The sequence below is a fragment of the Ictalurus furcatus genome, chromosome 10, assembly GCF_023375685.1.
Source record: "Ictalurus furcatus strain D&B chromosome 10, Billie_1.0, whole genome shotgun sequence".
Taxonomy (NCBI): domain Eukaryota; kingdom Metazoa; phylum Chordata; class Actinopteri; order Siluriformes; family Ictaluridae; genus Ictalurus; species Ictalurus furcatus.
Genome location: NC_071264.1, coordinates 2,608,247 through 2,634,141, shown reverse-complemented (window position 1 = coordinate 2,634,141; position 25,895 = coordinate 2,608,247). Strand labels below are relative to the sequence as shown.

Sequence of the window (25,895 nt, the reverse complement as noted above, 5' to 3'; positions counted from 1 at the left end):
ATTTTCTTTCGTTTCTTCTTGCTCAGAGCATACTAGCTATTATTTATTTCCTAAAAAAGTCTGCATTATAGCATTTAATGTGTAACTTTGTTATGCAAAGATTTTGCAGTACTTTTTCCTCCAGTTTATAAAGAGCTAGCCTTTTCCTTCTGCTTTTCCTCAGAATATTTAGGCTACTGTTAGGAACATGTTTTTTCGTTATATATATATATATATATATATATATATATATATATATATATATATATATATATATATATATATATATAATTTGTAGTTGTAATTATTTGAAAGAAGTTCAAAAGCTTTATAGTAAATAAAGTTATGAAGTTTAAAATCCGCGTGCACTGTGATGAGTGAGATTCCGTTTGATCTTCCAGTGTTGTAATTATCTCAAGGGTTTTGTTTTTTTTTTGTCGGGTTTTTCTTTTTTCCTTTTTTTTTCTTTCTTTCATTTTTCGTGGTGCATTAATGCCGGTGTGTGTGTATGTGTGTATGTGTGTGTGTGTGTGTGTGAGGAGAACCCTCGATCCCCGCGCGCTCGCGCTCTTTTGCTGCCCATAAAACGCAGCGCGTGCTGAGTGACAGCAGCGCAAATGGGGCGGAAAATTAAAGCATCTTTCGCTAAGGGGTAAAAAAAAAAAAAAAAAAAAACAACCGAGAAGCGAAAGAGAAACGAGAGGAGCACGTGCTCAGAAAATGAGCTAAAATATTGCAGATATATCTTAAACGATCGAGATATATATATATATATATCTATATATTTGTTTTAATTTCCCCTCTTAGCCTATACTGGGTTTAAAAAATTGTATTCATTTATCATTTGAAAAAAAATATAATATTACGCGTGCCAAACTGCTTGGACGCTCAGGAGAAATAAAAAAATTAAGCCCAAAACGAAAAAATCTTAAATAATAAACCATGATAATGGATAAATAATTTTTAAAGGCTATTACATAACGATTAGCGTTTGTTTTTTGCACCCTGGGTTTATTATTATTATTATTATTATTATTATTATTATTATTATTATTATTATTATTATATGATCTTTGTTGGATATTATGGAATTGTTGTAGTGTTATTTGGCTCTCACGTGCATTAGGATTCTCTGAGCGCGCGTGCACGGGACTGTCATTAACGCGGTGTTTCCGGTGCTTTTTCAGGATTTCTCCGAGCAGAGAGACATGCAGAGGCAGCTGCACGAGGGCGCGGTTGGAGTTGCCCCTCGTGCCCCAGGGGACGCGGTTCAATTGCCCCCTGATATCACCGAGCGCAAAACGTTCTGCCCCGCGGAAAAGAAATCCGGAGAAATAGATTCCAATAAAGTGTACGGGACGTTTCCGACCGGTGCGCCCGTTCCTCCCCCGGTTCCTGCCCCTCATAAGGATGCCTCCGGGCCGTTTTTACCCCAAACGGATAAAGCCATGTCGCAGAATAACTGCCCCTCCTCCGCGAAACAGGGGGCAATGGTGGTTCTGGGCACAGATGGCACTGCGTCTGTTCAGCTCAACCGGGTAAGTGGATGTCCAATTCACTTTTTGTAACTCAAAAGAGAGGCATTTATGGACAATTAAGCCCGAATTAACCTCTTGGGGGAGAGGGGTGGGCTAAAAGCATGTAAGGCGAGAACAAAGCTTCAGGGGCGTTAGAGGTGGTAAAACTACACCTGACATTCTGTTATGAACTGGCAAGACCAATCATGCGGTGTAGAATTAACACATTAATACCAGCAGTGTTGAGATCAGCAACAATGGAACAAAAAGAAAAAAAAAGAGAGAAAGAATCGAAGTGACACTTACCCGCAGTGTTGAGGTGGTCACTTACACCTGTAGTCTATTCATCAAGACCACAAGTGCTGTAATGTAGCATGAGTTCTTAATACACTGAATTAACACTTACAGGATGGAATTAGGAAAGTCAGCTACACCTGGCAATCTATTCTGTACTGCTGAGATCAGCATGGATGTACAACAAAAACAGATGAACACATACAATGCTGAATGAAAAATCTACATTAGACATTCAATGAACAAAAAATTCGAATGAACAAAGTGCTCATGTGCACAAGCATAAAAAAAACAAAAATAAAGAAAACAGAGAATCTCAGGATTGTGTAAAGTAAGGAGTTGTTATTCACAGCAAAAAAAAGAAAAAAAAAAAAAAGAAATCTGATTTGTCATATCATCACCTCCAGAATTGAATCAACACAATCAACCTAATAATGAGGTTAAAATACACCTGTACACATGATATGTAGTGCTGGGGAGAAAATTCTCACCTTTGTGTAGAATCTTTATTCTACACAGGAATATATACAAAACGGGTCCTTTTAAAATAACAACCTTCTTCAGTAACACTCTAACACGAACACTACCACTACCACTAACACGGCGTTAAGGCGATCAGTCACACCTGCAGTCTGCTGAGCTCAGCATGTGTTTGGAAAATAAAAATCTCATAGAGTGTTTAGTCACAAAGCAGGAAATCCTCTAGGGTGAAATTGAGCAATTACAATAGCAAACGAATGCCTAAAGTGTTAAGGTCATAACACTACTGCTGCAATCATTTCTACATTGCTGAGGTCAGCATACTGTATGTGCTGTATAACAAAAGGACAGAGAGAGAGAGAGAGAGAGAGAGAGAGAGAGAGAGAGAGAGAACAAGGGTCTTAATTCACAGCAATAATATAAGTACTGAACTAACTCCTGTAGTACTGGTTAATACCTAGTTCAGAGAATTAATGCCTACATTGTTGAGGTAGTAACAATGATGTCTATTAATGCTGAGCTCAGCAAGTATACACAAGAACCTCACTTTTAGTCTTTTAATTTGTCACTCTAGCACAATACAGGGTATTAATTCAAAAAAAACAACAACAACGTAGCGTTTAATGAATTCTGTCAGTGTTGAATTAATGCCCACAGTGATTAATTAGCACCTTAAACCTGCAGTCTTAAACCGATTCTGTTCCTCTGCAGCGAATTAAAATCGGGTCTCGGTTTTTGAGATCTCACATTAAACACTAACATTTTTCTTAACACCTCTCTGTGTCTGTGTGTGTGTGTTTTTTTTCCCCCCCCATTTTATTATTTATAGCAGCTTTTACAGTTTTTTTTTATTTATATAGGTTTCCTTTACTGAGGTTAGATCTAGGTGGAACATAGCTTTAATTATCTGCATTAATAATTATGTCAGTGGAAGGTCCTGGAAGGTGTGTGTGTGTGTGTGTGTGTGTGTGTGTGTGTGTGTGTGTAGCCTTGGGGGATTATGATTCTTGAATATCTGGACAATATGTAGTGCATTTGGAAATAGTGGTGGCACAGAGGCAGTTAGTGTCACTACTGTACTGCAGCTTTAACACTGCAGTAGTGTACCATAAGCTCAACACTGCACAACTGTATGAAAGTCCAAACACTGAAGATCTACTGTAACATGGCGGTGTTGTACCGTAGCTCATTATTACATGACACTACATCAGGCTTAACACTAAACGAATGCACTGCAGTTTTAATACGAAGCTTTAACACTGTACTGCGTTACTGTAGTGCTACTGGGTTAAAGTCTGAAACACTGTATTGTAATGCATCTGTAATAACGCACGCCACTAGCATACAGCAGACTTAACACTGCACTGCAGGTTTAACACCAAATTACAGTGCTGCAGTTTAGTGCACTGCGGTTTGGGACGGAGCCAACCATTTGTGACGGTGCTTGTGTGACACTGCAGTATAATTACTATTGTCTTTCCATAGAGGAAATACACATATGCTGTACACACACACACACACACACACACACACACACACACACACACACACAACAGCAGCTCTGACTGATTATGCTGATTGTGTGCTGAGTGTGTGATTTGCAGTTAAATCACAAAATGTGCCACATATTGCTCTGCAATGTTGCAATATTGGATAGTATGTCTACGTGTGTATTGGTACATCAAGCTGCATGATTTTCACATAGAGCCATGACGCTGTTGCTGGTTATTTTACTGTCACTGTGCAAAGTTTTGCCATATGATATATAATCAGGCTTTATTGCAATATCTGCGTAACAAAATACGCAACACTGCTTCTGTGAGTTCTTTTCCTGTTTCTCCTGTGATATCTATCATTTTCCTGGATGCGCTCGTTTTTGTGTTCATTATTCGTCTAGTTTTTAGTCCTGGTGTCTACTGTATGTCTGGTTCATCAGAATCTAAATTTATCAGCTCTCAGAATTTCCATTTGACCTAAAAGAGCTAGATTGACAATTTTACTTTAATAGTATGTAAAGATTTTTGAGTATCATCCAAAGCGTTAGCGTCTGCCTTAGTGAATAACATGCTCAAAATCAGCAAGCTGTTTGAGAATTAAGGCAGCGAGAAGATGAAAACAGCCATCCTGAATAACTAGGATATCCTAAGGATATAAGGATCATAAATCATAAGGATTTGATGCCAGTATAGTTGGTAACTCAAAAAACTAGTTTCCTGTATTGCCAGTTTATACTTCTGTCCATGAATCAATTAAACTCCTACTGGTGTGTCCATACTCTCATTAAATTTTTTTTTTATTATTTTTTTTTTACATTTATGGCATTTGGTAGACACCCTTATCCAGAGCAACTTACATTTATCTCATTTATACAACTGAGCAATTGAGGGTTAAGGGCCTTGCCCAAGGGCCCAACAGTGGTAGCTTGGCAGTGCTGGGGTTTGAACTCCTGACCTTCTGATCAGTAACCCAGAGCCTTTAACCACTGAGCCTCCACTGCCCTTTCAAAGTCAAGATAAAAAAAACATAAAGTCAAGCCTGGGCAAGGATTCCACTGGAATGTTCCTGGATATTTCCTGGATAAACCAGTGTTTTCATGATAGTGGTGGAGAACACGATTTAACACTGTTTTGTGTTGAGATCTGGTGCCTGTGAAGGCCACAGCATATGATTTTGACAGGATGATTATTTTCATCTTCAGCAAATGAGTCCCCGTGCCCTATGGATGAAGGCAGGGAGGAGACCACTCTCTTTAGGATAGAAATTTTATATCATGCGATCAGTCAGAATGACTTTATATTGATTGATGGTGACTCTTCCCTCTAAGTGGACCCAAAAAAGGCCAGCAAAATGTGTGAAACAGGATAACAGACCCACTTGACACACATTTTGCACTGAAAGGGATTCAGACCTTTAGCACTGGCCCCACTTGTGGAGAATACAGTGAAGGATGACTTATATGACCCCAATAATGAACTTTGTTTCACTTAATCTTTCTTCTTGCCATCTTGAGCTAAAACTGGGGTCAACTGGACCTGCTCAACATTCTGATCCATGATACAGAGCATGATACGGTGGTCACTGCTAGAAGTGTCTAGAAGCATCTACACACCTTATGCTTCTACACCGCTTTATTAAATTCTTTCCAATAACTTGTCACCTATCTGTACCGTTCCTATTTGGTTTCATTGTTGTTACTGAAAATTTGCTTTATGATAATATGTAAATTGATCTAATGTATATTAGATATGTAATTTAAATATAAATTCATATCAAGATTTCTGTAAAGCTGCTTTGTGACAATATCCATTGGTAAAATGGGCTAAAATGAGAGTTAATATTCAAAGACTTTAAGGGGTTACATCCCCATCCATCCATCCATTTTCTGTACCACTTATCCCACACAGGGTCACGGGAAACCTGGAGACTATCCCAGGGGACTTGGGGCACAAGGCAGGGGACACCCTGGATGGGGTGCCAACCCATTGTGGGGCACAATCTCACATACACTCACGACAATTTAGAAATGCCAATCAACGCATGTCTTTGGACTGGGGGATAAAACCGGAGTACTCGGAGGAAACCCCCAAAGCAGGGAGAAAATGCAAACTCTGCACACACAGGGCAGAAACAGGAATCAAACCCACAACCCTGGATGTGCGAGGCAAATGTGCTAACCACTAAACAACCGTGCCCTTAACGGGTTACATTTTTTGCTTATTCCCTTTGCTGATGTTGCAGATCTCCTTCAGAACTCCTACTAGCCTTTCTGGTACCCTGTAACAGGGCTGATTCACTGGACACTGATTGGTTTTAAAAATTCAAATTGCCTGCTGGTGGTTGAATTATGCATGGAAAATCAGCTTTTTAATTGCCCTTAAATTGGGATATATTTACCATCCTATGCCCCAATCAGGCCTCTATGTTCCTCTCAATGTCCTTCCAGACTTTCATAAGGCTAATAAGGTATCATAAGGTTTCATAAGGCTCTTTGTCCTAGGATGCAAAGCCTCATATGTTGTAAACCTCGTCTTTATTACCACCTTGGATCTTGGCACGTAACCAAAATCTTGCTGGGACAAATGATGGCAACGGCAATAACATATTGTGACCAGATTGAAACTCTCTCACTGAACGCTAATCATTCCAGGTTTTTTTTGAGCCTCCAGAATATTGAGCTTTTTCTTTTTTCCCTCAATACCGTTCCAGTCGGTGCTTGCAAACCGTGATGTCTTCCCCATTACAGATTGTGAGTAATCAGTGTGAATAACACCGACCTTTCACTGACTGTGGAATCTAATTGTCAACTTTCTGGTGGAAAATATTCTTGAAAATAATTTTAAAAAAAAGAAAAAGTTTTTCACATTTTTATTGAAATGGCCGAAAGTAGTTTTTCAGACTTGAGCTCGGACTACTGAGTGTGCAGAGTTTTGCGTGTCTTTTTTGTGTCCGCACGGGCTAGAATTTGGATTGTCTGCATGGTACCCTGTGATGGATGGATTGGTGTACCATGCAGGGTGTATTCCCACCTCATGAACAGTGTTCGTAGGATAGGCTCTGGAACCACCATGACAAGGATAAAGCAGTTACTAAAGATGAATGAATGTTGGTGGTGGAGAGCACTGTCTAACACTTTGAGATTAAGAGACTGTGGAGGACAACGTGCTACAATGATCTACATCATCATCATCATCATCATCATCATCCATATAAAACCACTGAGTAAACCCTTGTGTGCTGTGGAAGATACCACTCCCATTAGGATAGAAACGTTTCACCATCAACAACAGAAAATAGTGACTTGTATGTTCTGTTCTCTTACAGGCGGAGCAAGATGATGATGATGATGAAGAAGGTGATGAGAATAAAGCGAGAGGGAACTGGTCCAATAAACTGGATTTTATTCTCTCTATGGTTGGTTATGCTGTGGGTTTGGGAAACGTGTGGAGGTTTCCATATCTCGCCTTCCAAAATGGAGGAGGTAAGAGAAACAAGAAGAGGGACACTGCAACAAAATTAACAAATGAATCAGCTAGAAATAAAACATTTTCACAACATATTATTGCTTAAAGTTAGATGTCTGTGCAGAAACCTAAGCAGCCCACATATATTACATTTATCTATTAAATGTTATGTCCACGCCAAAAATCTGAATGTTACAGTATCAGCATGTAAACATTTACTTTATGCTACTAGCTAGTTGTGTGTGGTCTGAAGATTTTAGTTTAGTGTAAATGTGTGTGTGTGTGTGTGTGTGTGTGTGTGTGTGTGTGTGTGTGCGCTTTATATTTGCAGGTGCATTTTTGATCCCATACTTGATCATGTTGAGTCTTGCTGGAATTCCCATCTTCCTTCTGGAAGTTTCTTTGGGCCAGTTTGCCAGTCAAGGACCCGTTTCTGTATGGAAGGCTATTCCAGCTTTACAAGGTAAACTTACGCTTTTACATTTACACACATTACAAATCATATTTATCTTTACATATTAAAACTCACCTTTAAACCTTGCACCCACACATAATTTTCACTTTTATCCCTCTAATGCATGAATTATTACATTTACATAAAAATGTTTGGGTTTTTTAATGGATTTTTATTACTTGAAAAAGTTTTAAATAAATAAACAAACAAACAAACAAACAAACAACAACAACAACAACAACAACAATAATAATAATAATAATAACTATATATATATATATATATATATATATATATATATATATATATATATATATATATATATATATAAAACCCTATATTTCAATGAAAAAAAAATATTTAAAGGGTGGGGTGGGTGGGTGTTTTTGCCACTTAGTAAGCATGTAAAAGATATTTCTTCCAGAAAGGAATTACAGTTGTAAAAAAGTATGTGGATGGATTTACTCACTCAAAATAAATACAGAAATTAGATCCGAACATGTTTTAGGTGAAGAAACTTTTCAGTTCTTTCTCTTGAAATATAATTTAAAAAAAAAAAAAAAGGTGCATACCACAGTGCCAACAATAGCATTTTACCATTAAAAAAATACTCAAACTTGTAATATAAACATGTTTAAATGACAAGAAGTAATCAATGTTAGCTTATCTCAGATAGTCTTTACATTTTTTTCTTTGAGTAGTTTTGCTCCGCCCCATGTAAAATGCCATTTTTTTTGTTATGTCAAAGTTAAAGCCCCCTTTTTCCAGTTACATTGGAAAATTAATTTTTTATTATGAAAATAAATTCATTGTTGTCATAAGGCAACACCATGCAGTAAATGCTTAAAGTTTATTTAAAAAAAAAATTATATCTTTACTTTTTACTTTTTATTATATCTTTACTTTACTGTTTTTTACACCTTCAGTTTCTTTAATGAACAAGGAACCAAATGATATCACCAGTTGATATCAAACATCAACCATAATTATAATTGTTGCCTTTACATTAAACATTCATATATATATATATATATATATATATATATATATATATATATATATATATATATATATACCGTTTACTCATATTCATTTGACAAGTGACAATTAGGCACACACACACACACACACACACACACACACACACTCACAAGATCATAATATATATCATAACAATATATCATGCCTAAGAGGTTCTTGTTGCTAATATAAATAAACATGCATTAATTTCAGTTGTAAGTCGGTGTTGTGTTTGCCTGTCGGTCAGTAATGTACTGTATCTCATCTCGTTTATTTATTTTAGGTTGCGGGATTGCCATGTTGATTATATCAGTCTTGATAGCCATATATTATAATATAATAATGTGCTGGACTCTGTACTACCTGTTCGCTTCGTTCACTTCGTTGAAGGGCTTATTGCCATGGTCTTACTGTACAAACGAATGGAACACAGCTGAGTGCAAAGACAAAGACATGCTGCAGCTAGGTAAGGACCATCAGTCTGTCTGTCTATCTAATCTATATGTCTCTTTCCATGTGAATTTACAATAAATGCAGTTTAATTCATGTCTGTCCCCTTTTCGGCTTAACAGAATGTATCTTCTTGTCCATTCCACTATTGCGCTCTCTTTTAGTTCGCCTATCCGTTTCAGTCTTTTCTTTTGTTTTTTTCTCTGCCTTTGTTTATGCCCCTTTCCCATTTTTTCCTCTCTTCATTTCTATTTCCGCTTTCACTCAAATTTGCCACACATCCATCCATAACAGCAGAACTGGATTGTTATTGTCTTACTAATCTAATTTAAACTGGTTTGCTTTTGGAAAGACAGACACACAGAGTGGACACAGAAAAACGGACACTCTTTGTGTAACAAAGGGCTAATAAAGGTCTTTTTAAGTCAGAAGTTTGGTTCTCTGTTCACCTCTTCCCCCTTTTCACCTCCCCTCTTTTTTACACACACACACACACACACACACACACACACACACACACACACACACACATGCCCTTCATGATTAGGTTCATTATTTACATTTCTACTACATATACTTTTTTTTTTTTTCCAATCTCACAAACAGTCTACTACTTAATTGTTGTTGCAAACTATCCTTTGAGTCATTTGTGTACATTAGAGTGTGTACTAAGAAGCCTAATAGTGTAAGAAAATCAGTATTAATAATGAAAATCTATCTAACATGTTGGAATGAAATGTAAAAAGTTATATGATGAAGTTTGTTTTGGTGGATTCAGCAATAAATGCTGCTTACTAGACAGATTTAGTGAAGCTGCAGTGAGAATCGCGCGCCGTCTATCGTTCATTTGGAGAACTGCAATCTCAAAATCAGCGCCATTGGCGACATCTGGAGTCAAACTGGGGAATTGCACTTAAAAACTGCTAGCTTTGCAGCTTAACTTCCTGTGTGTTTAGTTTGGTCATTTTTAAAGCTAACAGATGATTGCTACAAAGGTTTATAAAAGATAAAGATTAAGATCTGACTGATTAAGATCTGTGGAGCTTCTGGGATACAGCTACTTCCTGTACATTTCAAACGTTTACAGTTTACGTTTACACGTTTACAAACGTGACAGTTATATTTTCTGTATATTGTGTGTATACAGTTTCACTGTTAGTAAATGTGTTGTTAATATGATTCATACTTAAACTTGAGCTTCATTTATGAATAATTTCACCACTTACCTCAACCATTAAGTGAAATAATCCCTTCAGTAATGACCCATTTAACTGGCCTTTGGAAGTATTGTTCAACTTGTAATTATCCTAGACATGGCTATGGTAAGTGTTCTCCATTTTGATGTCCCCTATAGGCTATGTATATTGCTTTGTTGCCTCCAAAATAAAATGTGATTTATACAGTATAATAGAATTGAACAACACACATATTTTTTATTTTATTTCTCTTCCTAATATTAAAATGGCCACCATCTGCTTTCTTTTAGCCACATTTCTCTGTGGTGGTTCTTATTCGTCTGCTTTTCCTGTGTAACAGATTCCTGTATCCTTCGAGACAGAAACATCACCTCCATTAAGAACACGACATTTTGTTTGTCTGCGAATGCTGCTGGGAGTTTAAGCAAGCTGTTAAATATCACAACGGATAACAGAACCTATGTCAGCCCCAGTGAAGAATATTTCAAGTGAGGGATTGTTAAACAACTTTGTATTTGAAAACAAATTATTTTGTAGGTTAAAAAAAAAAAAAGAATTAAGTGTTAATAAACTCATGTTTATGTGAATCCTTTGAATTATGTGAATGGTAGTACAGACCTTGAAATTTTTCTGAAAGTAAGAAAATGTGCTGAAATTACCTTTGCATTTCTCTCTTATTAGATATAATGTGTTGCACATTTCCAAAGGGATTGAGTATCCAGGAGATATCCGCTGGCCCTTGGCCGCTTGTCTTTTTCTGGCATGGCTCATTGTGTATGCTTCCCTGGCTAAAGGAATCAAGTCATCAGGCAAGGTAACTAATTAATTCTCTTTATAACTACAACCAGTCTTCATCCAGTGCGTTTACATGGACAACAATAATCCACTCTTAACCCGATTAAGACCATACTTTGATTAAGAAACTACCATGTAAACAGCAATTTTTAATTACCTTAATCTAATTAAGCTCTAATCGAATTAAGCTCTAATCGAATTAAGACAGGTGGAGTATTCCTGTTTTAGTCACATTATGGACGTGTATTACAGACATGTAAACACCTTAATCACATTATTATCTTAATCAGAGTAAGGTCAATAATTAGATTACTGCTGTCCATGTAAACGTAGTCATTGATAATGAATTGCTTTCTCTTTACAGGCAGTTTTCAGTACTGTGAAATTTGCATTTAGCCAGAGTTTCGATTTGTAATGCAGACACTAAAGGTGTATACTGCCCCCATGTGTCCGTTAGGTGTCACTGCAGTGACTGACTTCTATGGTTGAAATATGTTGAAATTTGACGAATATCAAAAATATTTGAATGCAGTTCAATTTAAACCTGCTAATGAAGGCACAGACTTATTTTTGTTTTCTGTTTAACCAAAAAAAAAAAAAAAAAAAAAAAAAAAAGAAGTCAGTGCTCGTCTAATAGGCTATAGGAGTTTGGGAACATAGTGTCCTATGGCAATATTAGAACATTAGGACAAGCAGGTGTGATACACTGCTCTTAGCATCTCAGCCATTACATAAGAAAACTCTGCTGCTTATTTGTTGGTGTTTTGTTGTTATTTGCTTGTAACCCATTGTATATACTCATTTTTATATACTCACTATATATATATATATATATATATATATATATATATATATATATATATATATATATATATATATATATAGAGTGTTGTTATTTTGCCCAAATTGATGTAAGTCGGGTCCCCAGCTTGATCCTGAGCTCTGCCTGTGTGGAGTTTTTGTGCATGATCTCCCCATGTCTGTATGGGTTACCTCCAGTTTCCTCCCAAAAAACATGCAAGTATTTGGATTTACTACAATAAATTACCCTATTCGTGAACAAGTGTATGAACGTGTGCGTACACAGTGCCCAGTGATGTATTGACATCCCATTCAGGATATGCCCCCACCTCCATCACCTCCAGCGTCCCTAGTTCCCGAAATAGGTTCCAGGTCCCACTGCAACTGTATTGAGGCAATGTTGTGTTAAATGAATATTGTGTTAAGAGGACATTCTGGGGCTCTGGAATATTATTTTCTTTAAGGCGATGTTAGGAATGTTGTGTCAGCATTATATTCAAGATTCAAGATGTTTATTTGTCACATGCACAATTATACACAGTACATAACGTGCAGTGAAATAAAAAGAAAAAAAAACACTAACGCTTGGCAGACTCACTTTATTACAACTTATCACTAAAAGTGAGCTGAAATAATAAAAAAAACGATCCGTTCGTTTGAATTGAGTGAATGCTAGGTAATTATTGGCACGATATAGCAACAATTAAAAAGTAAAAAAAAGAAAGGGTCAGTCTAGATTTCAGTTTCACAGCTCTCATATAGATAAAAAGTTATATATAAGAGATATGTGAATAATAATGGAGGAGTATGTATATGTTTGATAAACAAAGAGCTTCCTCTTCTCATCTGTTGATTTCTAAACGGGAATAGGTCATTATTAAACATTTTCAGCGTTTTTTTCTTTCTTTCTGTGATTCTTTGTTATTTTACAGGTGGTGTATTTCACAGCCACCTTTCCTTACGTGGTTTTGGTGATTTTGTTGATCCGTGGTGTGACACTGCCTGGAGCAGGATCCGGGATTCTTTACTTCATTACGCCGAAATGGGAAAAACTCAATGATGCCAAAGTAAGCCACAGACTGATGTACATACAGTTGTGCCCAAAACGTTTGCATACCCCTTGCAGAATCTGCTAAAATATTAATAATGTTATCAAAATAAGACGGATCATAAAAATCCTATGTTGTTTTTTATTTAGTTCTGTCCTGAATACGATATTTCACATAACAGATGTTTACATATAGTCCACAAGACAAGATAATAGCTGAATTTATAAAAAATATCCCGTTCAAAAGTTTACACATGCTTGATTCGTAATACTGTGTGTTGTTACCTGGATGATCCACAACTGTTTTGTCCTGAGCAGTTAAACTGCCCGCTATTCTTCAGAAATATCCTCCAGGTCCTGCACATTCTTTACTTTTCCAGCATCTTCTGCATATTTGAGCCCTTTCCATCAGCAGCTATATGATGTTGAGATCCATCTTTTCACACTGAGGATGACTGAGGGACTCGTACACGGCTATTATAAAAGATGCAAACGTTCACTGATGCTCAAGAAGGCAAGACAATACATTAAGAGCCAGGGGGGTGCAAACTTTTGAACAGGATGATAGGTGTAAATTGCCAGTATTTTGTCTTCTGGGAGACATGTAACGATCTTATTTAGATTTTCTTTTTAGTAACAATTACTTTTCCAGCCTTTTGTTGCCCCTGTCCCAACGTTTTTTTGACCATTAAATTCAAAATGACCTTATTTATTTTCTTAAAACAGTACATTTCCTCAGTTTAAACATTTGATATGTTTTCTATGTTCTATTATGAATAACATACGGGTTTATAAGATTTGCAAATCATTGCATTCTGTTTTTATTTACATTTTACACAGCGTCCCAACTTTTTCGGAATTGAGGTTGTAATATTATTAATTTTATTATGTGCACTGTGTTTTTTTTTTCCTGCATCTCTCTCTCTCTCTCTCTCTCTCTCTCTCTCTGTCCCTCTCTCTCTCTCTTTTGTTCTCTCTCAGGTATGGAAGGATGCTGCGACTCAGATCTTCTTCTCCCTATCTGCAGCATGGGGAGGGTTAATCACTCTCTCCTCATACAATAAATTTCATAACAACTGTTATCGGTAAGCGTTATTGATGAATTTAAATCAATAAATTTATTGAATTATTGATTCATTTACCAATTCATTTTTTAATTGGTTAATTTCAGCCCACAATATATATTATTTTGGATCTGCAGTCTATTAAGACTGAAGTAATTTTTGTATAGCTGTTTCAATTAATGGAAAAAACAAGACAACTGAAGTAAAATAATGCATAACACTATCGGAGCACCCTTGCACACGACCGGCATCTGAAGCTTGTGTAAAATCATACCTATTTATAGGCCTGCCATGATCAGGTGACGTGGCAATTAAGCGCATCGCGCGATATACATATGACACCTGTGAACCGCGCCATCAGCCTTATTAACTTCAGCGAGACTACATGTCGATTGTTGTGTAAAGAAACAAAAACATGCTTCATTTCCTCTCTATCTTTTCTCAAAATCTCTGAAAAAAAAGGAATGAGCGAGAGAGAAAAATATGAGTGAGAGAATTCAGGAAGTGTGTTATGCCTCGCTCCTGTTTCATCACGGGGAATAGTGCACACTTTCTGTGTGAAGTGTTTAGGGATGGAGCATGCGATGACAACCCTCGAGAGGTCAGACTGCACATTGTAACTCCTACATTAGGCAGCTCCGCTCGTGACTCTTCTCTTCTCAGAAGATGAAGCAAGTTGGGTTTCAGAGCCTCACGGATCTGGGCCGGCCGCTGCCGAGGCAGCTAGCCATCTCAGGTCTTGGGGGATCTCTTATGGATCCGGAAGAGGAGCCAGAGACGAGCGCTGCTCTATATCTTGCTCTGTCTTCCAGGTCCGGCTCTCCGCTGGATTTTGGAGCTCGCGTCGCAACTCCTCCTTCCGCTATGGAAAGGGAAAAAAAACAAAAAACCAAAACACACACAGACACAAAAATAATAGTAATAAATCCTCTCTGACTCCGAGGAGCCAGAAGGGTGTACTAAAAACTGAGAGCAGCATATAAAGAGCTGCTTGAAATGATTACTAAGGCTGGATGAGCTTTTTTCTCCACAGTGAAAGTAAATCCTTCACACTGCAGAAAACTCCCCTTTCTTCCAGAAGTGCTTGACAAAATATCAGGCTTCTGGGGGAAGACCATGCATTTATAACCCCACGATGGTGGATTATTTGGCCATTGTGGGGGATGAACGGCATGGCTGTTTAGCTATGCTGAAGGTGGAGGAGGCGCTTGCGAGCTACCTCTCTCCATCAACAGCAGGTAATTTAGGGGGCCAGCATGGCATTGGTGGGCAAGGCCTATGCAGTAGTAGTCTTGCTTGTGGGTCACTGCAGACAATGACAGTGTTGCAGGCCAACCAAGCAGACCTGCTGAGTGAGCTCAACATACGGCGGCATTCAGCCAGTTCCTTCCCTGAATGGTCATAAAGGCCAAACAGACAAAGTAGAGTGGTCCTGAGAGGCCATGGAGGGACGTATTAAGGGACGTGAGGTTTTTAGAGCAGTTAGCCCCCAGTGCTACTGTAGGGCCTCCCCTAGCCAAGGCTGTCCGAAGTTTTCAGTGTTTTCTGGTCAGTGAGCTGTCACAGGGCAATGGAAATCTGTGCTTTCCCTCCTATAGAATGTGGAATAGTTAACGTCACTAAAAGACCATTTGGCAGCGTGGAAACTACTGCCAAATGTGTCTCCATGGGTTCTGTCTACCGCAGAAAAGGGTTACCGGGTCCAGTTTAGAGCTCGACCCCCCCCGGTTCAGAGGTGTTCTCACCAAAGTAGTCAGCACAGACCAGAGCCCAACATTAGCACAGGAAGTAAGATCCCTCTTGGACAAAGGGGCCATAGAACATGTACCCAGTTCCCTGAGGGAGGGAGGTTTTTACAGCCGTTATTTCCTGGTCCGCAAAAAATAGAGGAGTATGCGGCCAATTTTAGACCTGTGTCATCTGAACTATACTCTTTGGACATACAGGTTCAAGATGCTGATGCCCAAACTTATTGTTCCACAGATTGAGCTTGAGGACTGGTTTGTGACGATAGATCTAAAAGGTGCATATTTCCACATAGTCAAGATCGGGTTCTTCACTTCGGGCTAGCTTTATCCCCTCACACCTTCACAAAGTGCATGGATGCCATTCTGGCTCCATTGTAACTCCAGGGCATCGGTGTACTGATCTATCTGGGCGACTGGTTAATTCTAGCACGATCCAGGGAACAGGCGGTTCAACATCGAGATGTTGTTCTGACCCACATGAAGAACTTGGGCCTCAGGTTGAACCTCAGAAAAGTATGCTTTCTCCAGTGCAGTGGACAAGTTTTCTAGGGGTTATAAGGATATTGGAGCTTATAAGGATATAAGGATATAAGGAGCTTATGGCAGCAGCAGCCAACGTCAATTGAGAGGTCACCATGTGTTTATAGACAACACAGCGGTGGTCTCATATATTGACCACCAGGGAGGATTATGTCCCTGTTCAGGCAGGCGCAACTAATTCTTCTCTGGGCAGAGGGAAAGTTTTGTCAGTGAGTGCAGTCTACACTCTGGGCAACTGGAATGTGGGGGCAGGCATCCTGTTGAGGCAGGGGCTGAGGCCCAGGGATTGGTGGCTCCATCCACAAGTGGTGGAGTCCATATAGCAGAGGTTTGGCCAAGAGGCACTGCATGTGTTCGCCTCTGAGGAGACAACACACTGCCCACTGTGGTTCGCCCTCAATCCTCCAGCACAAGTAGGTCTGGACGCCATGGTGCACATGTGGCAGAGGTCACATCTGTACGCTTTTCCCCTGATCGCTCTGACAGTAGGTCCCTGCAGATGGGAATCTTCCAAGGAGTGCCATCTAGCAGGGATATTATCTCTGAGAACCATATTCGAGCTGGCCAATAAGGTGCTACTAGCAGCAGACATAGTCTGTCTTGGCGAACACAAGTTCCAGAGTTTGCCAAGAAAGTCTACAACTGAGGTTGTAGAGACCATATTGAACCCTACCTAGAGCACCATCCATGAGGAAATTGCATACGCTCAAGTGGTGGCTTTTTGTCTTGTGGTGTGAGGAACGCCAGCTAGACCCAGTGAACTGCGCAATAGCTACAGTCCTGGAGTTCTTACAAGAACGTTTCTCAGTGGGGTGGGCTCCTTCTACAATCAGGGTTTACGTGGCCGCCATTTCGGCCAATCACGCCCCTGTTGATGGAGCCTCTGTGGTGCAACATCCTCTAACTTCGAGGTTTATGCGTGGTGTCAGGCGGCTGAGGCCCATCTGCAGGCTGCGCATAACTTTCTGGGACCTTTCTCTGGTCTTGGAAGGTCTGTCAGGTGCACCATTTGAGCTCTTAGAGTCAGCCTCTGAGAAGCTTCTGACTCTAAAGGTAGCTCTTCTGCTGGCCCTGACATCTGTCAAGCGAGTAGGAGATCTACAAGCTCTCTCTGTTGCACCTTCCTGCCTTGACTTTACACCTGGATTAGCCAAGGCCTTCCTGAATCCTAGGCCAGATTATATTCCTAAAGTATATTCCATCTGCTGCCCACCCTGTGGTGTTGCAGGCTTTCTGCCCTCCTCCGTTCCTCACACTGAAACAAGAGAGAATGCACCTGCTGTGTCCAGTAAGGGCTCTCTGTACTTACGTCCACTGCTCCGGCCAGTGGCGTAAGTTGGAGCAGCTGCTGGTCTGCTTGGCGGCGACAATAGAGGTGATGCTGGGTCAAAGCAGCACATCTCTAATTAGATAGTGGAAGCAATCTCTATCGCTTATGTGGCGCGCGGTCTGGCTACACCTCTGGGCATAAGGGCTCATTCCACTAGGGGCGTCGCCTCCTCTAAGGCTTTGTCCAACTGGGTATCCTTACAGGATGTGTGTGCTGCTGCAGGGTGGTCTACGCCACACACATTCATTCAATATTACAGCCTGGATATTCATTCTGCCCCGGGCTCGAGTGTCTTGCAGTGACCCTCGGGCTTGGGTCTTTTTCAACAGGCCTTACCCTCGGTATGACGGAGTGGGTGTTCTCATTCCCATAGTGTTATGCTAAACGGAACGTAGAGTTCCTTTTGAAAGGGAACATCTGGGTTACGCATGTAACCCTGTTCCATGAGAAGGGAACGAGACGTTGCGTAGCTTTGTCATACTGAAGGCCTGTGAATTGCGTCTTTGCTTCAGATAATAGAGGCTGACGGCGCGGTTCACAGGTGCCATATATGTATCACGTGACTCGCTTAATTGTCACCTGATCACGGCAGGCCTATAAATAGGTATGATTTTACACAAGCTTCAGATGCCGGTCACACACAAGGGCGCTCCCGTAGTGTTATGCTAAATGCAACGTCTCGTTCCCTTCTCAGGGAACAGGGTTACATGCGAAACCCAGACGTTTTCATCACTAAACATGGCCAGGAACCATCTACTTTCTCAGAAAGAGGCCAGGGAAAATGATCAAGCACAGATGTTTCTTAACACTATGATAGCAAATATGCTAGAATATCATGTAATTTATGTTCCACTCACTGTTTCAAATAAAACTCTCTTACCTTGATAAATGGGATTGCTGCAAGGTTTTTCTCAATTCAATACTTTCTGGATTATAGTCACTGGCTCACTCATCCATAAAGTCACTGTGGGCTCATCTGACCACCAATGCACCAAGGCCATCACATGTTGTTCTCCCACTCTTTTGGATAAAATGATTGCTAGAAAAAGCTAGTCTTTAGAGATACTCATTCCCATACTGCAACCTCCATAGGCTCTCTTGGGTATACAGCTAGAAGGACTCCTGTATAAGGATCAGATCCTATGTTGGTCTCTTGGTAGAGTGTGACAGACCAGGCTGCTTGCTCTCTTCTGAAAACTGTGACAAACAAGATGCTATACATGGTGATGTACATTCAGGACCTTACATTCAGGAGTGTGTCTTGAACTGCTGAGTTGCAGTATCCTCAACCTGCTCTCACAATCCAAGGGGCAAACCACAGGCACAGGTAAGCTGGCCAAGGGTGCTAAATCTTTCTGTCTATTAGAACAATATACAGTCATGGGAAAAAGAAAGTACATCCTCCTTCAAGTCTATGTTTTTATTTATCACCTAAATAACAATTGAGTGGTTCACCCTAGCCCTAACCCTAAACCCTAACTTCTACAAACAAACAAATAACCTCAGGTGACAACATAAAACACCATTTCAAATGTGAGTTCATCCTTCCAGCAGCTTAATCAAATCAGCAAACCAACATCTGAATGGTTAAAGAATACAAAAATGAAAGTGTTGGAATGGCCAAGTGCAGACCTCAACCCTATTGAGATGATCTTATTTCATCGACTGTATATTGTTCCAATAGACAGAAAGATTTAGCACCTTTGGCCAGGTTACCTGTGCCTGTGGTTTGGCCCCTTGGAGTGAAGGTTGAGGGTATTGCAACCCAGCAGTTCAAGAGACACATCTGAATGCACGAGACCCTAGTACATGTAGCCTTGTATGCTCTCAGATGGAAACAATTTCCACTAACAGTGTTTTTTGTTGGGGAGGGTGTACTTTCTTTTTCCCATGACGATATTTATTCGGGAAGGAATCTGCCAAGGCATTCCATCAGAGAGCAGCAATGGAAACCAAGGCCTTGAAGGCCTCTTTGGTGTTACAAGCGGGAGTCTGTGATCTGATAGCTGAATTCGGTGCACTGTGGGCAGAATCAGTTGTAGAAGTGAAATGGGTACAGTGGACAGTAAGGTCAGCTGTGGGCCAGTGTAGCTCTGCCAGGGAGAACCACTGTGAATGTATTTGGCCCACCTGCACCCTGCCAAATATTTCACAGAGCTTGGACACCACTTCTGGGGCAGAAGACACTTATACGGGCACATGAGCTGTCTCGACAGTGGTCCACTGCACCACTGGCAAGTGAGGTTCTCTGTGGGGCTAATTTGTGGCTGACCTTCATGTAAGGTGAAAAGCACCATCCAATTTTGTGCTACCCTGGTAATTGATGTATCTGACCATCACTATATTTTTCAAACGGTCCAGCAGATGGAGTGTCTCAGAACCAGTAAGAAGAATCTAAGGGCTAGATACACCCCTCTCAGCTGGTTGGTGTGTTCTTTTCTCATAACGTGTCTCCACATACATCTTGTGCCTCTGTGGCACCACATTGCCCCCCAGCTAGTAAGGGAGGCAATCGTGTCCATGGTTAATTTCTCTCTGATGAGGTACTGCTCCAAGACAGACCTCTTTGTTAGAAAGGCTGTGCATTTCCAGCAAGTTAGAGCTTGTGTCCCCCCTAATGAGATTACACTTTTAAAAGTGACTGAATTCCAATGGGCCCAAGGGGACTATTGCAGCTGTGGTTACTCCTGTCATCTTCAGTATGAACTGGTACCACACATAGCAACCTGCCTGAATCCCAGTATTAGTAAGCGTCTTGTAATATCTGTCAAATATTGGTTGACAGGATGGCCAGCATTCTAGCTTCACGGTAATTAATTGTGTGGTCTGTTTTGACATTAGGAACACTTATTACTAAATTAATACAAAATCGACCACCATAATGTGTGTGAGCAGGGTGGATGTGTCCTGGATGACCTGCTTCCTGGTGGGGGCACATAGCAGCCACTCATCCAAATATGGCAGTATTCTTATGTCTCTGGCTATCAGAGATGACTAGGTTGAGTGCAGGCATCTTTATAACACCCTTATTGCTAAAAAGAGGCTAAAGAGTAGGAGGAATGCCTTGGAAAGCAAATCTTGGATGTACTTGAATGTACTTGGAAAGCAACTCTCCAAAAACATCTGTGCTCCACAATGAATGAAACATGAAAACATCTAATGCTCAGATCTACTTATGTGAATGTGTTCTGGGGCTACATGGTCTGAATAACATCCGGTACCCTTAACATGCAAAATAGAAAGGCTTTAAAAAAACCCCATTTCAGCAACCTCAAATCTGGAATCAGATGGAAACCACCATCCTTCTTTTCAACTTCAAAGTAAACTGTGTGGTGTGCCCCCAAACTGCTGGGGTTGATGGTGGAGCTAAAGTTTGTCCGTACAATACTATCATTAGAATGCTGGCCTAATGTGGTCACTTTCCAGTAAGCAATATTTTCCCTGTAACTTTCAACTGTTGTTTTGCTATACAGGAGGACCCTGCTGAAGGTTAAAAGATTTTTTTTTTGCTTTGCATGGCTTCCTTTCCAGGATAAATGGTTCAAGTGGGTAATGTCTGATGCTCGCTCAGTCACAATCCTAGAAAAAGATTCTGATTGTTTCTTGGCTTCTTACTTAGCTTACCGGTCTTTGATATTTATAGATGTTTTGGTCAGATTTGACTCCAAGTCAAGGTCTATATCTGCTAGCCAGGGGTGCAGAGTCAACATAGGCATCACTGTGCAGTCAGTGTATGGGACTTCCAATTGCAGAGACTGCATCTCTAAGATAGTCAGTGCCAAGACAGCAGACACATAGCTGGTGTTCACCCTTGGCTTCCAGGGAACTTAGGCATTCGCTGCACGTGCACAAATCCTGTAGTATGGCTTGTTATTCACTTCGAGCCATAGCTGTGTCTAGTGTAAACCAGCTAACTTGGTGGGCAACCATGAGAACCATGTGCTATGTCAGAAGACAAAAAACCCTTGAACATGCTAGCAGAATATAGCCATGGGCCTGCTAGTTTTTGGATGACAGGGCATATCAGAGGTGATAAATGAATTACAGAGGGAGGGAAAATGCCTCAATGAAGAGAAAGAGGATTTATCATTGGAAATGCCATTCCAGCTAATGTAGTAAACTAACTATGAACAATGTTTCAATATGCTAACAGGGCAGTTGGTTGGTCTAATGGGTGTGGGGAAGTTAGAGCAGTAGCAGTCATGCTCAACAGTAGCCAGTATATTGAGAGAAATCTATATTGAGGATTGTGGAGGCTGTGGGGCTAAGCTGAATGAAGGATGGAGGCCCCCAGGGAGGCCCCACTTAGCAGAGAAATTGGGAAAAGAGGGAAGCCAAACTCTGCCCTTTGCATTTTAGGGGTGTCTGGTTAACTTTACAAGCTCAGTGGTGGAGAATGAGGTAGGGTGAGGGAGAACACTCAACCATGCTAATGTTTTCATAGGCCAACAGTTGGCCAGATGGTGGACCATGTGAAAAACTCTGTGCGCAGGCTCAGACTGAGAGATGAGTACCTTTTGAGCAACAGAACGGTTATGCTAATGCGTATGCCTAATGTGTATGAATGTTTCCAAAAAGTACAAAATTCACTCACTGAAGCAATGCAGAATAATAAAGGAAATGACAGAGGTCTATCAACAGAAGGTTTCAGTATGTGTATGTAGGTGATTCTCACTAGCCCTGGTGTTTAGGAGAGGTATAATAGAACCATAGAGACACAAGATGGGTTTTCCCAGGCTGTCACATACAGTATATACATTACACATATTATTATTATTATTATTATTATTATTATTATTATTATTATTATTATTATTAGTGGGCACCCTGTTTTTATTCTCCTTTTCTTATTAGGGGGCCAGGTACTGAAGGCGTGTAGGCACCTTATTATTATTATACCTTTTCTTATTATTGTTCTTCTGCTTCTTCTTGTGGCTAGGGTGTCTATGGCAGCCCATAGAACCATCCGGTAAAAAGTTGTGAAATTTAACACACTAATTGGAGAGGGTCTAAAGAACATTCTGACCAAATTTGGGCTAAGTGTGGCCAATGCTCTAGCGCCACCATATGGTCATATTTGGGCCTAATTTGGAAGTAATGTCTATGGTCATAACTTGAACATGAACCTTATGTCCAAAATTTAAAAGCCAGGCATCCCTGAATTCCCTGTGTTGAGACAGGTTTCAAGGCATGAACCCTATGCCATCAATTTCTTCCTAATTAGATTTTCTGCCATCTTGGATTTTGTCAAAACCTTTTTTTTTGTCAAAAACTTTTTTTTTTTGCTACTACCCCTACAAATTTTGTTCAAATTTGCACACATCATCTTCAGAGTAAGCTTCACAAAAATTATCAAAAGAATTTTGAATACTCCAAATGGTTTGTCCATAAGGGGCCAACGAATCATCAGACCAACCTGGAAAAAAGTTATCAAGAGAATGTTGAGATTCCAAACGGTTTGCCTGTAATGTACTGTAATGTGCCAACAAATCTGCCAGCGAAGCTGCCAAATAGGAAGCGAGGCTGTATCTCAGCAAAGGCCTTGCACACTCACACAAATCGTATAGGTATTTCCAATACCATGCCGTGAGTCTATTCTCAGGGTTTAATCAACTAGTACTTTTATTGAGCACTTAAAAAAGCACACAAAAAACCCCCAAAACAAACACAATATAAGACAAGTATGTTTCATGTAGATACTTGCACAAAGTGGGGGAATAAGGCCTCTGCCCTTATGTGATAAATTATTGATTTGAATACACAGCAGAAGAAAATTTGGAATAAATACTTATATATGTTGCATAATCTACTATACATGTAACATACGAATACAACAAAAAACATTATCAAGAAGCACAAAAGTGGAGCAACAAAATTAAGGACCATCAAAATGTCATGTTGAAATCAGTTGAAATCAGTGAGTGTGATAATTTTGATGTTGATTGTAGGTTTTGTTCTGTACCACATCAGGTTTTGTTGCCACACATAGCACTTGCTGATGTTTGTTCCAAAAGCTTTGTTCATCTGCCTTGAGATGCTTGTATAACGTTTGTGATTATTTTACAGACTTGAGCTCTGGAAAGTGCTTTATAAAATTACATTTTGTCTTATAGATCCTTATTTTTCCCCCAACAGGGACACTATAATAGTGACGTGTACAAACAGCGCTACCAGTATTTTTGCTGGTTTTGTGATTTTCTCTGTCATTGGCTTCATGGCTCATGAGCTTAAGGTGCCGATCGAGAAAGTGGCAGATGAAGGTAGGTCAATAAAGGGATAGTTTAGTGGGGGAAAAACATCGAAAAAATAATGCAAACATTTTTCTGTAGTTTTGTGTTGTGAACTACATACAGCTAACAAATAATGTTAATCTCAGATTAACAATTACAGCGCCCTCCACTAATATTGGCACCCTTGGTAAATATGAGAAAACAAGGCTGTGAAAAATTTTCTTTATTGTTTAACTTTTTGATATTTTGTTAAAAAAAATTCACAAAAATACTCTGCCCTCATGGATATCAAGCAATTGCAAACAAAATACAGGTTTATCAAAAATATCTTTGTTAAATATAGGTGCGCAAGAATTATTTGGACCCCTGTGAATTCATATGAGAAAAATATTTAAAATTTTCAGTATATTCCCATTGATATTTTACATTTTTATTTGGTAGACCTGGGTGACTAGGAACAGGAAATTGTTCAACCGTGACTACCTGTTTCACAGTAGTATAAATATGAGGTAACACACAGGCCAAATTCCCTTAGTCATTTATGACAATGGGTAAGACCAAGAAATATAGTTGGGATGTACAGCAAAAGGTTGTTGAGCTTCACAAAATGGGAAGTGTCTATAAGAAAATAGCACAAGCATTGAAAATGCCCCTTTCCACCATCAGGGAAATTATTAAGAAGTTCCAGTCAACTGGAAATGTTATGAATCAACCTGGAATTGGACGAGTGTCTATATCGTCTCAACACACTGTGAAGAGGACGGTTTGAGTGGCCAAAAAATCACCAAGGATCACAGCTGGAGAATTGCAGAAGTTAGTTGTGTCTTGGTTAGTTGAGACTCAGAAAGTCTCCAAAACTACAATCTGAAGTCACCTACATCACCACAAGTTGTTTGGAAGGGTTTCAAGAAAAAAGCCTCTACTCTCATCCAAAAACAAACTCGAGCGTCTTCAGTTTCCAGACACTACTGGAACTTCAAATGGGATCGGGTTCTATGGTCAGATGAAACCAAAATAGAGCTTTTTGGTAATAAACACCAGAGGTGGTTTTGGAGCACACAGAGAGGTAGACATATGGGAAATTACCTCATGCCCACGGTTAAATATGGTGGTGGCTCTTTAATGTTTTCGGGCTGTTTTTCTGCCAGAGGACCTGGACATTTTATTAGGATACATGGCATCATGGGCTCTATCAAATATCAACAGATATTAAATGAAAACCTGACTGCCTCTGCCAGAAAGACTAGAACGGGCCGTGGTTGAATCTTCCAGCAGGACAATGATCCAAAACATACATCAAAATCAACACAAAAATGGTTTACTGACCACAAAATCAAGGTCCTGCCATGACCACCCCAGTCCCCTGACCTGAACCCCATAGAAAACCTGTGGGGTGAACTGAAGAGGAGAGTCCACCAGCGTGGACCTCGAAATGTGAAGGATCTGGAGAGATTCTGTATGGAGGAACGGCCTCAGATCCCTTTCCGTGTATTCTCCAACCTCATCAGGCATTATAGGAGAAGACTCAGAGCTGGCAAAGTGAGCTAGCACGAAGTATTGACTAAAAGCGTGCCAATAATTGTTGCACACCTATATTTAACAAAGATATTTTTTGATAAACCTGTTTTTTGTTTGCAATTGTTGATATCCATGAAAGCAGAGTATTTTTGTCATTAAAAAAAAAATATAGTGCTGCATAAATGTGATGTCAGGTTTGTGGTCAGAATTTTATTGGCAATATGAAACTCTTATAAAAACCCTTAAATATGAAACCTTTATTAATGCCTCACTATCACAAATATGCTTTGATACAGAATTATAAAGCCTTTGCATGGCTATATTTTGAATTACGTTTTTTTCTAAGTTAACTTTCAAATGATATGATTATTACAGAACTATTTAAACTTTATAAATTGAACCTTTTAGCTATTTTTGATACTATTCCTACTCAAATCCTACTATTACTTATTTTACCGATGCTGTTTAGT

The 25,895-nt window shown here is 39.7% G+C and overlaps 1 protein-coding gene across 1 annotated transcript in view; it reads left to right on the top strand.

The window, feature by feature from the left end:
• Positions 1 to 353: 353 nt before the first annotated feature.
• slc6a5 (solute carrier family 6 member 5) overlaps positions 354 to 25,895 on the top strand; it is a 33,090-nt gene continuing 7,548 nt past the window's right edge. The window contains exons 1-9 of the mRNA XM_053634987.1: positions 354 to 1,527; positions 7,102 to 7,248; positions 7,563 to 7,694; positions 8,989 to 9,171; positions 10,692 to 10,839; positions 11,033 to 11,165; positions 12,880 to 13,014; positions 13,977 to 14,080; positions 23,813 to 23,937. Of these exons, the coding sequence (XP_053490962.1) occupies positions 1,188 to 1,527; positions 7,102 to 7,248; positions 7,563 to 7,694; positions 8,989 to 9,171; positions 10,692 to 10,839; positions 11,033 to 11,165; positions 12,880 to 13,014; positions 13,977 to 14,080; positions 23,813 to 23,937 (1,447 nt within the window). The 5' untranslated portion in view covers positions 354 to 1,187. The remainder of the gene's footprint in view (positions 1,528 to 7,101; positions 7,249 to 7,562; positions 7,695 to 8,988; positions 9,172 to 10,691; positions 10,840 to 11,032; positions 11,166 to 12,879; positions 13,015 to 13,976; positions 14,081 to 23,812; positions 23,938 to 25,895) is intronic.